This window comes from Hemitrygon akajei, chromosome 31 (genome assembly GCF_048418815.1).
Source record: "Hemitrygon akajei chromosome 31, sHemAka1.3, whole genome shotgun sequence".
Lineage (NCBI taxonomy): Eukaryota > Metazoa > Chordata > Chondrichthyes > Myliobatiformes > Dasyatidae > Hemitrygon > Hemitrygon akajei.
In genome coordinates, this window is record NC_133154.1 from 31,550,076 (window position 1) to 31,567,529 (window position 17,454).

At 45.7% G+C, this 17,454-nt stretch overlaps 1 protein-coding gene across 4 annotated transcripts in view; it reads right to left on the reverse strand.

Annotated features, from left to right (window-relative positions):
- Positions 1–12,729: 12,729 nt before the first annotated feature.
- The window catches only part of LOC140719107 (uncharacterized), a 77,567-nt gene continuing 72,842 nt past the window's right edge, over positions 12,730–17,454 (reverse strand). For all 4 annotated transcript variants that reach the window (XR_012096862.1, XM_073033488.1, XM_073033489.1 and 1 more), the window contains 2 exons: positions 13,037–13,226; positions 12,730–12,858 (listed from right to left, as the gene is read on the reverse strand). Coding sequence is in view for 3 of the 4 variants with exons in the window: in XM_073033488.1 (XP_072889589.1) it covers positions 12,750–12,858; positions 13,037–13,226 (299 nt within the window). In the remaining variant the exon portion in view is untranslated. The remainder of the gene's footprint in view (positions 12,859–13,036; positions 13,227–17,454) is intronic.

Consider the following 17,454-nt stretch of genomic DNA (forward strand, 5'->3'; position numbering starts at 1 on the left):
TAACTGAATGAATCCCTTCCCACACTTGGAAAAGATGAATGGCCTCTCCCCAGTGTGAACTCTCTGGTGTTTCTACAGGTGCAGCAGCCGAGTGAATCCCTTACCAAATGAGAGCCAGTGAACGACATCTCACTGTTACCCACTCTACAGCGATTTATCCAGTCAGATCATGTATTCTGGTTCTTTTTGCTACAACTGGTGTGATGTCTTCTCCAGGATCTCCTCCTCCACATTCATGGATCGGTAGCATTCAAGTGCTGGCGAATTGAATCGAATTGACATTATTTCTCACATGCTTCACATACATGAGTAAAAATCTTTACGTTATGTCTCCATCTAAATATTCAATGTATAATCATAGTAATGTATAATAAATAGAACAGTCAATGTAATACAGAGTACACTCAGATCAGTGTGAGTTCATCAGTCTGATGGCCTGGTGGGAGAAGCTGTCCTGGAGCCTGTTGGTCCTGGATTTTATGCTGCAACTCCGCTTCCCAGATGGCAGCAGTTGGAATAGATTGTGCTTGGGATGGCTTGGGTCCCCAGTGACCCTACAGCCCTTTTTACACACCTGTCCTTACTCATCAGAAGTTCATAACGACACATGTGCTGGACTGTCAGCACTACACTCTGCAGAGTGCTGTGATTAAGGGAGGAACAGTTCCCATACCAGGCAGTGATGCAGCCAGTCAGGATGCTCTCAGTTGTGCCCCTGTAGAAAGTTCTTAGGATTTGGAGGCCGATATCAGACTTCTTCCACCATCTGAGGTGAAAGAGGCGCTGTTGTGCCTTTTTCACCACACAGCCGGTGTGAACAGACCATGTGAGGTCCTCAGTGATGTGGATGCCGAGGAATTTGAAGCTGTTTACCCTCTCAACCCCAGATCCATTGAAGTCAATAGACGGGTTAGCCCGTCTCCATTCCTCCTATAATCCACAACCAGCTTCTTTGTTTTTGCGACATTGAGGGAGAGGTTGTTTTCTTGACACCACTGTGTCAGAGAGTTGACCTCTTCCCTGTAGGCCACCTCATTATTGTTTGAGATAAGGCCAATCAATGTAGTGTCATTGGCAAATTTAATTAGCAGATTGAAGCTGTGGGTGGTGATACAGTTATGGGTATACAGGGAGTAAAGGACTGAGTACGCAGCCCTGAGGGGCTCCTGTATTGAGAGTCAGAGGGTTGGAGGTGACGGAGCCGACTCTTATCACCTGCTGGTGATCTGACAGGAAGTCCAGGATACAGCTACACAAGGCAGGGTCAAGGCTGAGGTCTCTGTGCTTCTTGTCGAGCCTGGATGGAACTATGGTGTTGAATGCTGAACTGCAGTCCAAGAACAGTATTCTTACATAAACATCCTTCTTCTCCAGATGTGTAAGGATGGTATGTAGAGCAGTGGCTATTGTGTCATCTGTCGATCAGTTGTGTTAGTAGGCGAACTGCAGGGGATCTAGTTTGGGTGGTAGCAAACTGCAGATGTAATCCTTAACCAGTCTTTCAAAGCATTTGCTTATTACTGAGGTGACTGCAACAGGACGCCAGTCTGAGGTGAACTGACAGACAGAAGTAACAAGCAGTTGTGTTTGAGATACCCATACACAAAATCCTTTCCTTTTTCTACCCTGTAGGAAGTGTGCAATGGATGTTGATGCACCAAAGACAACACTTCCCCAAGATAATTTTAGTTTTTATCGTGACCTCTGATATCACACTGTTACAGCGAGGTTCAACATAAATTTGGAGGAACAACACTTCGTCTTCTAACTGGCACAGTTCAGGCATCAGGACACAACATCAAATTCTCTGTATTAGAATAGATCATTTCTGCTTTTCATCAACCTGTGATGGCTCAGTTTGCCTCTCTCCATTAGTAGAGAAGGAGCAGGACTGTGACTGCAATCCTCCTCGTCGTTTGCATCTTCCTGTGCCCACATCAGTTACCAGAGCTGTTAATGGAAGGATTGACGGGATAAACAGATCAAATAAATTGATTCCAACTCTCTGAAAGGACAAAGGACAATATAGTAGCAGGAACAGGCCCTTAGGTCCACCACGCTTGTGCTGAGCATATTGTCAATCTAAGCAAATTCCATCTGCCTGTACATGGTGTTATAAGGATTAACCCCTTATTAATAATGATCTGAGAGAGACAGAGAGACTCTGTATATAACAAGTAACTTTTATTGTCTCAACTAAAAGGTAAGTGGGTTCACAAAACTACCCGTGTACACACACAATAGAATTTCCTGACGCTCTATGCACTGTCAATGAAGAGGAAAGGTATTACCCAGGAAAGGAGTCTATGCTGGCCAGGCGTTCCTCGTGCTCCCAGTTTCCATGTGTCTGTGTGATGGTTGTTCTCTAAGTGCTGTTACATATTTGGGGCTCCCGACTCCTACAGTTGAACTGATGGATCTCCATCCCATTGCCTCAAGGTCACCTGCTTATTGGCTCTGGTCCAGGGCTATAACCCCCATTGTTCTGTTTTCTCCACGCCCCTCCCCCCTCCAGCCTCATGCCTTTGTTCCTTTCAACTGAGTGGGTCAAGCTCGTTCAATTTGGTGACCCAGACAGAGTCTAACAAGGTGACAAAGATACAGAAAGAGCACGTCGGGCAGACAAAGATTAGCACAGGGAAGAGAAAAAGATGAAAAGTAAAGTTGCAGTTTCAAAGAGAGCACTAATCTCCATGCTGTTCATAAATCTGATAATGATGAGAGTCACATGAAACTGTGTAGCCTTGTGATTTTCAGTCTGAACAAAGGACAAGCAATATGGCTTATGCCAGAAGAGAACGGCAAATTAATTAAAATGGAATTGGACACTGGTTCAGCTGTTTCAGTCATTCCACAAAATGAGTTTGGGTGGCATTTCAAAGGTACTGAACTGAAGCCTGCGGATATCCAACTAAGAACTTAATTGGAGAAAAGATAACTCCCATGGGAATGACATTTGTGACAGTGAAAGACAACAACCAACAAGCCACTTGATTTTGCATGTGGTAAAAACAGGAAGGTCAACACTGTGGGGACATGATTGGCTGAGACAACTACAACTTGATTGGAGATCCATCCACCAATTGCATGCCACATCTACCGCAATGAAACCAAATGAAAGCAAATTAAGGAGGATTCTGGATGATGCCACAACTGACTCCATGCCAAGCACCATGAACCATTGCCCAACAAAGGGCTAACAGGTGTTGGTGCCAACCTCTGTGCCTATGGTTGGAAAACAGTGGTCTGACTACAACAGTTTTCATAGGCAGCATATCTGAGAACGCTTTAGATATTTTAGTCGAGCAGTGACTTGCGAAATGTGGCTTGGTTTTAATCTGGAACAGAGTTCAAGGAGCTTCAAGTAAGTTGCAAGCTTTCAGCTTTTGTGAGTATTCAGAACCAGAATCAACTCTGAGTGCATTAAGGTTATTGCATTGAGTTCAAAGTCAAAAGTCAAAGTAATGAGCAGAGTACATACATCTCACCATATACAACCCTGAGGTCCTTTTTCAGCAGGCGTACTTAGCAAATCTATAGAACAGTAACTGTAAACATCAGGGACTATAAACTGTAAACAAACTGTGCAAATGCAGATATAAATAAATAGCAAAAAAACAAGAAGCATGAAATGACAATATAAAAGTGTCCTTTAACGAGTGTAGCTATCTCCTTTTGTTCAGGAGCATGATTGATGGTTGATGGTTAACTGTTCTTGAACCTCGTGGTGCAAGTCCTGAGGCTCCTGTACCTTCCACCAGATGGCAGCAGTGAGAAAAGAGCTTGGCCTGGGTGGTGAGGATCTTTGATGATCTATGCTGCTTTCCTATGGCAACGTTTTATGTAGATATGCACAATGGTTGGGATAGTTTTGCCCGTGATGTACTGAGCTGAATCCACTACCTTTTGGAGGATTTTCTGCTCAAAGGCAGTTGGTGTTCCCGTACCAGGTTGTAATGCAGCCAGTCAGCACACTTTCCACCACACATCTATAAAAGTCTGTCAAAGTTTTCAATGACTTGCTGAAACTCTGCAGGCTCTTGAGCAAGTAGGGGCGCTGCCATACTTTATTTGCAATAATTTTACATGATTGGTCCAGCACAAGTCCTTCGAGATAGTGACACCCAGGAATTTAATGTTAATGACTCTCTGTACCCCGATCCTCCAGGGACACATCAGTCCAGGGGACACTGATCACTGGATCTCTACCCCAAATGACACTGTGTCTGGGCAGATTGGTTTGATCTTCCTCTGTGTCTGACGACAGGTCCAATCTGGGGAGAGGGTGGGGGAATGGGGAGGATGGGAGGGAGGACTGCAGTGGGGAGGGAAAAGAGAAGGGGGAAGGAAGGCGGAGAGTAAAAGGGAGGGGAATGGGTAGGGGAGGGGAGGCAGAAAGTGATATGAGAGCGGGAAGGGTATGAGGGAGGGTGGGCTATAGGATAGTGGGGAGGGGTGGAGTGAGAGGCTGGAGGCAAGGAACAGGATGAGTGAGTGGGGGAAAGTAGGGGAGGGGGAAGGTGTAAGCTGGATGGCTGAAGTTGTGGGGAAGGGGGGTTAGTAGTTGAGAGTGTTGGGATTAGGGGAGGGGGAATAAGACAGAGCTGGTGGGTGAGCAGTGGCAAAGGGTAGGGTCTGGATGAGGAGTGGGAGGAATTGTTTGGGTGGGGGTGATAAGGTAGGAAGGGAGCTTATGGTAGAGGCAGGGAGGAAATGTTGGGTGGGGGGGCTTAGGAGGGAGGGACAGTCTGGCCCAGGGATAGGATACAGGTTGTGGGTGGAAATTGACTATGGTGTAGAGTGAGGTCCAGTGACAATGTTGGACAGGGCAGAGTCCGTGAGGCTCCGTGCTCAGGTCCCTACATCTCTCCTTTCCACTGTCCTGTAATCTGCATCCCTATAACATTCCCCCCATTCCCCCTCCCAAAACAGAACCATTTTTACGGTGGGTGGGTTGGGAGGGAAAGACTGAAGGCAGAAACTGACCCATAGCAGCACACATTTGCATGGCCACCTTGATGGTAAACTTCTACCCATAACTTCAGCCTATCCATCACTCCCACCACCTTCTTCCCCACATCCCTTCCCTTCCCTCACCCTCTGCCCTCCTCCACCTGTCTCAGCCCCTACCTCTCACTCCCCCCCCCCCCCACCCTTGGATCTGACTCTCCCAGTGGGAGACAGGTGGCTGAGAACATTAGCTTATGAGGTACTACAGCCTGATTGGTCACCCGATGGGGTCGCAGAATAGGATTGGTTGTGTTAGGTGTGGAGCCCCAAATAGACACCATTATGGTCTCACACATTGAGAACTCCCATCTACAGCAGTCAAACTCCTAGATCCCTTTCTCTGTACTACTTGTTTCTACCTCCTACACAAGATCCACAAATTTGATGGTCCGGGTAGGACCACTGTCTCTAACTGCCCAATTGAACGTGTGTCGTCCATTGTACCCCACTCACCTCAGTCCCTTCCCACCTACAGCCGTGATGCTTCACATGCCCTCAATCTCCTCAACAACTTTCAACTCCCTGGCCCTAACCACTTCATTTTTACCATGGATGTCCATCAAGGAGGTCTCTTACCCCCACCACTTCTTTCTCAAAAAAAGAACCAATCAGTTTCCCTGCAGCACCACCCTCCTCCGTCTTGCAGAACTGGTCCTCATCCTCAAGGATTTCTCCTTCAGCTCCTTGCACTTCCTCCAAACTCGAGTGATAGCATGAACACATGCATGAGCCCCAGCTATGCCTGCCTTTCTCATTGCTTACATAGACCAGTCCAAGTCCCAAGACTTCCCTGATAATAGTCTCCAACTCTTCCTCTGCTATATTCAGGGCTGCATTGATGCGGCTTCATATATCCATGCTGAACTCGTCAATTTCATCAACTTTGGCTTCCTGCCCTTGGTCCATTTCTGACACCCCTATGCCCTTTCTTGATCTCTCCATCTCTGTCTCTGGACACAAACTCTCTACTGACACCTTTTTATAAACCTATCAAAATTCCTACAGCTATCTTGACCTTATCCCTTCCAATCCGGTCTCCTGTAGAAAATGCAAATCCCTTTACTCAGTTCCTTCATCTCCTCTACATCTGTTCACAGAATGTGCCTTTCCTGTCCAGAACATCACAAATATGGTCTTTTTTTTCAAAGAATATGGTTTCTCGGCCTCTACCATTGATTCTGCCCTCAGCAACATCTCTTCCATTTCCTGGACATCTCACTCACCCCATCTTCCTGCCACTTTAACTGGGATAGAGTTCTTCTTGCCCTCACCTACCATCCCATGAGCCTACATTTCCAACAAGGTTCTCTGGAACTTCCACCACCTTCAATGGGATCCTAATATCAAACACATCTTTACCTTCCCCCAACTCTCTACCTCCTGCAGGGATCGCTTCCTCCATGATTCCCTTGTCCATTTGTCCCTCTCCACTATCTCACTCCTAGCACATATCCCTGCAAGTGACAGAAATGCTACACCTGCCCACTTACCTCTATTCAGGACCCTAAACAATCCTTCCAGGTGAGGCAATACTTCACTGGCAAATCTGTTAGGGTCATCTACTGTGTCCAGTACTCCCAAAGCGGCCTTCTCTATATTGCTGAGACCCAGTGTAAATTGGTGGACCATTTTGTTGAACACCTTAGCTCCATATGCCAAAAGCAGATTCTTCTGGTTGCCAAGCATTTGAATTCCTATCTTCATTCCCATTCCAACGTCAGTTCACGGTCTCCTCTTTTGCCATGTTGAGGCCACCCTCAGGGTGGAGGAGCAACACCTCATATTCTGCCAAGTTAACCTCCAACCTGATAGCATGAACGTTAATTTCTCCTTCTGGTAATACGTTCCTTCCCCCTTCTTCTAATTCTCTCTGGCTTCTTACCTCTGCTCACCTCACCAGCCTCCCCCTCCCCATGGGTCACCTCCTCCTTCCCTTTCTTCCACGGTCCACTCTCCTCTCCTTTCAGATTCCTTCTTCTGCAGTCCTTTATTTTTCCTTCTCACCTGGGTTCACCTATCACCATCTAGCTTAGCCTCCTCCCCTCCCCTCCCCCCCCCCCTACCTTTTTATTCTGGCATCTGTCCCCTTCCTTTCCAGCACTGATGAACGCCCGAAGTGCTGCCTAACCTGCTGAGTTCCTGCAGCATTTCGTGGGCGTTGCTTTGGAGTTCCAACAGCTACAGAATCTCCTGTGTTTCTGATCGTCCGCCGCTTGAGTGTAGCCCTCTCTGATTGGATGGACTGGTGGGAGTGCCAGGTAGGATAGATAAGTAGCCGTCGGATTGGTCGCTGATGGTTGCCGGGGTGATGGTGACCACGAGACGGCGCCTTGGGGCTGGAGGTGACGCTTCTTCAGTTTGCCGTGTGGGGGCGCGGGGTGCGAGGGTCCGCGGACGGGTGTGTTGGTGGCGATACCCGTCCTCCAGTCTGTCCCCTCACCCTCCACCCCACCCCGTCTGTAAGATTCTTCCTGTGTCAAAAAGCAACCGAAACTTAACTCAGCTAAGGCAGCAAAAATTATAGTCATAAGGTACAGCACAGAAACAGGCCCTTCAGCCCATCTAGTCCATGCCGTCATTTAAACTACCTACTCATACCATCTGTATATCTGTCCAAACTTCTCTTATTGAAATCGAGCTCGCATACACCACTTGTGCTGGCAGCTCATTCCACAACCCTCTGAGTGAAGAACTTTCCCCTCATATCCCCCGACTTTTCACGTATCACCCTTAACCAATGACCTCTAGTTGTAGTCCCACCCAACCTCAGTGGAAAAAGCCTGCTTGCATTTACCCTATCGATACCTCTCATAATGTTGCGTACCTTTATCAAATCTCCTAGCAATATTCTGCATTCCCTGGAATAAAGCCCTAACCTATTCAATCTTTTCATGTAACTCAAGTCCTCCAGACCCACCGAGATCTGAAAATTTTGCAAAACTCAGCATGTACGCCAGCAGCTTTAACGGAGCTGGAAGGCGCGAGCGTATTGAGTTGCAAAACTACTTTAAAGCGCGCTGATTTAGAGAAAAACGCAAAACATGCCAAAAGGGCAGTATGAAAAAGATAATAAATTAGCAAAATAAAATCACTACGTTAACTGCGAAGTATGTCAGTAGTTAGAGGCTCTATTCAGTTGCAAAGTGAAAGGTGGCGAGCTTGCGCGGCACCGGAGAGAACCCGTGGGCGCTCCGGCGATCCTCAATCACCGTTAACACCGGTAGGCTGCCAACACGGACTCGTCAGCAGAAACAACGACACCTCAAGAACCCTAAAGAACTGCAAAGTGATACTGACTTGACAGAGATCCCTAGTGGCCAGGAGATGATGACAGTAATGTGGTAATTGGCAGCCTTGGCAAGACCTGCCCCAGAGGTTGAAAACACGGAAGACTGGTGATGGAGCGTATGAAAGAGGAGGCTTGTCACCAACCACCAGATGCATAAAAAAGGAAGTTCTACACCCGAAAAAAGGAAGCTTAAAGACTTGGGCTGAACTTCAATGAACTGAGAATATATACAAATTGCATCCTTGTGATGGCATTCAAATTTCAGATAACAACTCAGCAAATAAACCACAGATATGCAGAGTTGCAGCTTGTGTAGGAGAGGATAAATAGAATTTACCAGCTGGTTGGGAAGCGGTTCAGGCATGGTTGGTGGGACAAGCCCCAAACCAGATTGATTAGAAGTAAGTGCAAATGAAAGCTTTCAGAGGATGTTTCTGAATAGGAAGACCACTATAGGACAGTCTGGCACAGCTACTCAGGAGTCCAAGGAATAAACAAAGATAATATCAAAAAGGCTATATATGGCCCTCTCAAGTTGACTTTCATGGATTGTTTGATGTCGCCAAAATAGTGAAGCTAACAAAAGCAAGATGCAGTGGAACTTAAAGAGCAAACACCAGGAAATCTGCAGATGCTGGAAATTCAAACAGCACACACAAAATGCTGGTGGGACACAGCAGGCCAGGCAACATCTATAGGGAGAAGCACTTCGACTTCGAAGGGTCTCAGCTCGAAATGTCGACAGTGCTTCTCCCTATAGATGCTGCCTGGCCTGCTGTGTTCCACCTGCATTTTGTGGGTGATGCAATGGAACTGCTGTTTACTCCAATGAACTGCTACAAACTGACAAACAAGTGGGATATCAATGTCCGAATGAGATCGGTACAGATGGATCAGTGGTCTCCACCTGCTAACCAACAGAAGAAGTGGAATTGGATGTGCATAGTCTGTGACAGAAGATGACATTGGGTTAGATTTTGTTGGCATAGGAAATTGACTTCATCACAAGGTCAACAACAACCTCGACAGCAAGCCCAACCCCCTCCCTCACAATGGAAGGAAGACATTGATTGGACAACACAATTTCAGACTACAATAGCAGCTGTAATGGAGATGTTGTTAAAGTTGCAAAAATTGTGAGGCCTCTCCCTGCAGTGATAGAGCAAAATGGGATGGCTTATAGAAATGGAAAACCATGATGATCATGTCTGTGCAACAACAATAACATGCAAAGATGCAAATTATCATAAAGTAGTGCCTTTGTTGAACCCACATCTGGGTCTGTACACCGTGTTACGGATTCAGCAACAATAAATATATGAGTGAGGCAGGGGTTTTTATAACAAATAAAACATTTATTAAACACTGAAAAACAAACCCCCAAAGGTAAACAGACCACTAACGTAACCGGAAATCAGCTGCTGTGCGGCAGCTTAAACAGTTCTTAAAGCGATGTTGCAAAAACAGTTCTTCATAGTATTGCAAAAGTTCAAAATGCTTACAGTCCATTTAAGGGAGAGACTTTTTAAGACGATTTAAATTCTCTTTCACGTCGTGTTGCTGCGGTTCCCAGTCAAACTACTTTTCCCACGAAGAATTTACGAAGATGGAAAATGAAACGGCTTAAAGGCACTGACCTTTCCTTTACAAAACTGTTCCCAGTCCTTTCTGCTATTCACAGGGATTAACATGGGGACAGTCAACGAATTCCTTCCGAATGAGGATCAAACAAGGTTGAACCTGTTTCACCGTCGAAATCAACTTTCCTCGATCTTTTAACTCCCGAACTCCGATCTTCACTCTCCACTGATTTTTAACTAGCAGTATTATAAAGAAACTGCTGGCAATGACCTTTTAAACTTTAGGCATTAAATAAAACTCCATCTTTCAACGAAACTGCGTCATAACATTAAATCACGCAGTGGCATGAAGTCAACATGGTAAATCCAGCCACGAACTGCCCCTCCTCACGGGGAGGGGTCCTCCTTTTATACCCTGTAAAAAAAAACTGTCACATGACCTCTACTGGCGGGAAAATGACGTCACTCCACCATCACAAGACCATTACCTCAAGTCCAGTATAGCTTCAACACCTGTCATGTGACAAGTACACCACTGTCACATGTCATGGGTACGTAACAACCGATGGCTCCTCAATCATTGAGGGAGAAACTTGAATGGCTGGTTGGGATTTTGTTACAGAAGATGACTCGGCCTTTTCTCCTTGGAGCGACAGAGGATGAGAGGCGACCTGATAGAGGTGTATAAGATGATGAGAGGTATTGATCGTATGGATAGTCAAAGGCTTTTTCCCAGGCTGAAATGGCTAACATGAAAGGACACCATTTTAAGGTGCTTGGAAGTAGGTAGAGAGGGGTACTTTTTTTTGTGCAGAGTGGTGAGTGCATGGAATGGGCTGCCGACAACGGTGGTGGAGGCGGATATGATCTGATATATGGTGGACTCCTGGATAGATACATGGAGCTTTGAAAAATAGAGGGCTATGGATAACCTTGGGTAATTTCTAAATAAGTACATGTTCGGCACAGCATTGTGAGCCAAAGGGCCTGTATTGTGCTGTAGGTTTTCTATGTTTCTATGAAGTGAAAGTCTCAGGAAACATGGCTCCTAATATTCAGCACAACAGGCAGAACTGAAAGCTTTAATTGAAACCTGTAAGATAGCAAAAGAATAATCAGCTAATATCTATATGGATTCTTGATAGGCTTTTGGAGTTGTCCATGACTTTGGAAATTTATGAATCTCAGTGTCATTTGTGGAGACATATTTGTACACTAATAATAAAATTCTCTTCTATAGTTTGATATACGTCGGGGACTTATAAAACAGCAAATAAATTAAACAAATATTTTATGCCCATGTTGTTGGGAGAAGAAGTCGGAAACCTTTCTCTCACTATTTCTTTTATAGCATGTATATTTACAGATAGATACATACATTAACTGTACATTGGTGGGTGGGGGGCAGGTTGGCAGTAATGTAGTCCCATGCACACTGTCGGGTGCCTCTCAGTCCCTCGCTCGCAGGGGAGATCTGTACACTGACTAGTGTCTTTCAGTCACTCTCTCAAGGAGGTATCTATACAGTGACCTGTGCCTCTCAGGGGGAAATTGGTACACTGACGGTCTCTCTCAGTTACACCCTCTCAGGGTGATATCTGTACACTGACCGGTGTCTCTTGTTTGTTCTCCCCCATGGGATTATCTGTTCACTAACCAGTGTCACTGGCTTCCTCTCTCTGAGAGTGGCCCAAGTCGGAAAATAAAGAGGAGAAGAAGGGATTTTTTTTGACTGGAAGGAGAAATCAATATTCATGTCATCTGGTTTGGGGCTAACCAGACGGAATATGAGGTGTTGCTGCTTCACCCTCAGGATGCCTTCATTTTGAGACAAGATAAGGCGATAGACCGAATGCGCCCCTGTGGCCGTGTGTGTAGGGGACAACGTACACTAGTGACTGGGTGTGCGGGGACAGTGTACCCCAGTGATTGGGTGTGCAGGGACAGTGTTCCCCAGTGACTGGGTGTGCGGAGACAGTGTTCCCCAGTGACTGGGTGTGCGAGGACAACGTACACTAGTGACTGGGTGTGCGGGGACAGTGTTCCCCAGTGACTGGGTGTGCGGGGACAACGTACACTAGTGACTGGGTGTGCGGGGACAGTGTTCCCCAGTGACTGGGAGAATGGGGACAGTGTACCCCAGTGACTGGGTGTGCGGGGACAACGTACACTAGTGACTGGGTGTGCGGGGACAGTGTTCCCCAGTGACTGGGAGGCAGTGTATCCCAGTGACTGGGTGTGCGGGGACAGTGTACCCCAGTGACTGGGTGTGCGAGGACAGTGTTCCCCAGTGACTGGGAGGCAGTGTATCCCAGTGACTGGGTGTGCGGGGACAGTGTACCCCAGTGATTGGGAGAATGGGGACAGTATTCCCCAGTGACTGGGAGGCAGTGTATCCCAGTGACTGGGTGTGCGGGGGACAGTGTACCCCAGTGATTGGGAGAGTGGGGACAGTGTATCCCGGTGACTGGATGTGCAGGAACAGTGTACCCCAGTGATTGGGAGAATGGGGACAGTGTTCCCCAGTGACTGGGAGGCAGTGTATCCCAGTGACTGGGTGTGCGGGGGACAGTGTACCCCAGTGATTGGAAGAGTGGGGACAGTATCCCAGTGACTGGGAGTGTGGGACAGTGTACCCCAGTGACCGGGTGAATAGGGGACAGAGTACCCCAGTAATTGGGAGTGTTTTCCAGTGACTGGGGTGGGACAGTGTACCCCAGTGTATCTGTATGTCAGATTGTATGTTTCTGTGTTGAGGTGAAGCTGTTCCCAGTGGACCGATGGGTTCACTTCCCCAGTATCACTGTGCAGAGCTGCATGTTTTTGTGTTGAGGTGAGGGTGGTCCCAGCAGATCGATGGGTTCAGTGCCTCAGTTTCTCCTTTCCCTGGAGAAATGTGTCTGCCATTGTCCCTCAGGAGGCTGCCGGCCTTTCCTCATGCACTCAAATCTCTGTAAATGGTGTCCATCTCTGCTGGAACTGTGGGAGAGAAAGCAGAGGTGATGGGTTATGTATTGAAACCTTGTCCTTCTGCACCCTATGTAACCCCTCTGTTCAACCCCAATTTCAATATCATCCCACTCCTGCCCTCTCCCTCCATCCCCAGTCACCAGTCTCACGGACTGGGTGTCAGACCCACTTGCCTGAAGACATTTACCTTCCTTCAGCTCCATTCCTCCATGTGACCCAGCAAATTGCAGAGAGAGCGGAGACCAGAAAAATCACCACTAGCACGGATCTGATCAGCAAGATTGTTCTCTGAGGCTTGTGTGCCCGTGTTGTATTTGGTGGTGGTGGTGTTGTTGTTATTGTTGTTGTTGTTGTTGTTGTTGTTGTAGTATCAGGCACTGCACCGGGGAGGAGAAAAAATTCCATGACTAATCCCATCCTAATCTCCCAGTGACACAGGATTGACAGATCCACTCCATCTCACCAGCTCTGTCTCCCCAACACTGTATCTGTCCCCTCCAATCAGCCCCACATTCCTTCCACTCCATTCCTCCATCTCCTCTCGAATCCCCCCTCACTTCACTTCCCTTCATTCTCCACCATCCTGCCCCTTGGAGCAAGTTCCCCCTTGGATTCCCCTCAAATATTTCATTTTTCATTGTCAACCTATGATCTCTAGTTCTAGTCTCACCCAACCCCAAGGGAAAGTGCTTTCATGCATTTACCCTGTCTTTACCACTCTCAATTTTGTCTACCTTGATAACATCTCTCCACATTTTTCCTGAAATCCATGGAATAACCTATTCAACCTGACCCTGTAACAAAGGTCTTTAAGTCCTGGCAGCATCCTTGTAACTTTTTTCTGCATTCTAAAAAGCTTCTTGATATTTCTCCTGTGATTAGGTGACCAGAAATGGACATGATACTGTGGATTCTGATTAATTGGGACACATCAGGACCAGTAAATTTTGTTCCTATTAAGCAGCTGTCCCAATTGGCTGAAGTTTCATGGAAAAAGGTATAAAAAAGACTGTACTGTTTAACTAAGTAATAAATTATGTATTTAAATGAAATACAGAACAAGTTAGAACATTACTAATACTACTACAGTACTACGCACTGTGTATTAGTTCCTAATATTTATCGATGAATGAATTCATCCAGTGTACACTGCTGTGTTCTTTTGATTGACTTTAAATGGACAAAATCAGCACAGACACCTAATGCAGATAATGGACTGTCTTCATACAGTGCGATCAATGATTGCATCTTCCAACTCTACATTTTCTTTGTAACATTCAAGATTATTGTCGATAAAGTCAAATTCTTTGTCACTCAAAGCCATTTCTGGCATCTCCAAGTCTGAATGTTTGAAACCACAGTGAGCAAAACAGTTCTGAATTTTTCTACTGCTTATTTCTCACCAATTATCAGTTACAAAAGCACCGCCATGTGCAATTGTCTAAATAACCAGCTGTCCCGATTAACCTGAATTTGGATTCACCAAAGTCTCGTACAACTTCAACAATAACATCCCAACTCCTGTACTAAACGCCCAATTTATGAAGGCCAATGTGCCAGAAGCTCTGTGTACCCCTGTGATGTGACATTCAAGGAATTATGGATCTATATTCCTAGGTCCCTTTGTGCTACCACACACTATGATGCAAGTCCAGTGGAAGACCTACCCTGGCTTGTCCTCCTGAAAGACATCTCACAAATGTCTGAATTAAATTCCATCTGCCATTTTTCAGCCTATTTTCCCAGCTGGTCAATCCCACTGCAAGCTTTGATAGAATCCTCGCTGTTCACTACACTTCCAGTGATGGTGTCATCCACATATTTGCTGATCCAGTTTACCACATTTTCATTCTAAATCACTAATATACACTCAGTTTATTAGGTGCCTCCTGTACCTCTTAAAGTAGACACTGAGTCCGCGGTCTTCTGCTGCTACAGCCCATCCATTTCAAGGTTTGAAGTGTTGTGTTTTCAGAGGTGCTTTTCTGTAGACCACTGTTGTCATGTGTGTTTATTTGAGTGACTGGAGATCAGCCATTTCTGAGATACTCAGACACTCCATCTGGCACCAACAATCATTCCATTGTAAAAGTTACTTAGATCGCAGTTCATCCTGTTCTGATATTTGGTCTGAACAATCTGACCATGCCTGCATCGAGTTGTTGCCCCATGATTGGCTGATTAGTTATTTGCTTTAACGTGCTAGGGTACAAGTGTGGCGCCTGTGTGTAGAAGATAAACAGCAACGGACCCAGCACTGATCCTTGCATCACACTGTTAGCAATGGGCCTCCAGTCAGAGAGACTTCCATTACTATCAATCTATCTGCTCCCATGTGGCAATGCGTAATCTAATTCACTTCTTCATCCTGAAATGCCAAGTGACTTCCACTTCTGAAACAGCCTCCAAGCAGGACTTTGTCAGAGGCCTTGTTAAAGTCCAAGTAGACAATGTCCACTACCTTTCCTTCATCAACTTCCTCAAAAAGCTCTATAAGACTGGCTAGACATGACCTGAACTTACACAAAGCCATAATGACTGTCCCACATCAGGCTCTGTCTATCTAAACACTTATACAGTATATTGGCTCCCTTGGAATATCATCAATATTTACCCACAACTGATATCGGCCTCACTGGTCTGTAATTTACTGGTTTATTGTTAAACAATGGAATGACATTAGCTGTCCTCCAGTATCTTACCCATGGCTAAGGACATTATAAATACCTCTGCCAGTGCCTTTGCTACATCTGCACTCACCTCCTGTGAGTTTCCAAAACATATCTTGTCAGGCCTTGGGGATTTATGCAACCTAAATTCCTCAAGACAGCAAACCCCTTCTCTTCCACATTCTGGATACATATATATGACCTCACTACACACTCCCACATGTCTGTTTCTCATATTCTGATGTTTAACCTGAAGGGAGGTTTCTAGAGCTTGAGTGGAGGATGTGAACTGGAGTGACAAGGCTGAGGATGGGGCAGTTGGTATACAACTAGATCAGAAGATGTAGAAACCTTGTGCGTAGAGTTTAGAAACTGCAATGGTAAAAAACCCCTAATGGGAGTTATATACACGCTTCTAAATAGTAGCCAGGGAAGGTGGGACCTGCACAGAAGAGTTGGTTTGCACCTGAACTGGAAGGGAACTACAGTAATATCCTAGTGGGTAGGTTTGCTGGTGCTGCACTAGGGGAGTTAAACTAGAGTTGCAGGAGACATGGGAACCAGGGTGCCAGAGCAGATAGTGGAAAAGTTTTGGAGACAGACGTTGTTAAGACCTGAAACAAAATCAGGCATCAAAAAGTTGAGCATGATGGGACTAATGTTCCTAGTTGTGAATATTTCAATGCAAAAAGTATCAAAGGGAAGGTAGATAAACTCACAGCATAGATCAACACATGGAATTATGACATTGAGCCATTACTGTGACTTGGTTGCAAGAGGGGCAGGTGTGGATTGGGACAGGCTGTTTTCTGGCAAAGGTGTACATACGAAGTGGGAGGCCTTCACAAGTGAAATTTTGAGAGTACAAAGCATGTATATGCCTGTCAGAATAAAAGGTAAAGATAACAGGTTTAGAGAATCTTGGTTTCCAAGAGATATTGAGGCCCTGGTTAAGGAAATAAAAGGAGGTGCATAGCAGATATAGGCCGGTAGGAGCAAATGAGATGCTTATGGAATATAAGAAATGCAAGAGAACATTTAAGAAAGAAATCAGTAGGGCTAAAAGAAGGCATGAGGTTGCCCTAGCAGACAAGGTGAAGGGGAATCCTAAGGGATTCTACAGATACAATATGCTAAGAGCAAAAGGATGGCAAGGGACAAAATTGGTTCTGTAGTAATCCATGCATGGAGCCAAAAGAGATGGGGAAGATCTTAAATTGATTTTTTGAATCTATATTTACTTCGGAGACTGACACAGAGTCTACAGACATGAGACAAAGTACTATCAACTTTGTGGACCCAATACAGGGGAGCAGGTGTTTGCTGTCCTGAGGCAAATTTGGGCAATAAATCCCCCCAAGGCCTGACAAATTGTTGCGGACCCTGTGGGAGGCAACTGCTGTCATTGAAGGGGCCCTAGCAGAGATATTTAAATTATCCTTAGCAAAAGATGACATACGGGAGGATTGAAAGATAGCTGATGTTTTTCCACTGTTTAAGAAAGGCTCTCAAAATGAAGGCCGGTGAACGTGACATTAGTGGTGGGGAAGTTATTGGAAGGCATTCTAAGGCACCGGATAGATTAGTATTTGGATAGACATGCACCAATTAGGGATAGTCAGCACAATGTTTCTTGAGAAAGGTACCAGGAAAGCTTATAAAGGCAAGGCAGAGGATGTTGTGTATATGGACTTTAGTGAAGCATTTAACAACATTCTGCATGGGAGGTTGGTCAAGAAGTTTCAGTTGTTCAGCATTCAAAATGAGGTAGTAAATTGGGTTAGACATTGGCTTTATGGTAGTAGATGGTTGCATCTTTGACTGGAGGCCTGTTATGAGTGGAGTGCTGGAGGGATTGGTGCTAATTCAGTTGGTGCTATGTCAATGATCTGGATGATAATGTGGTTAACTGGATCAGCAAATGCAGATGGAGATG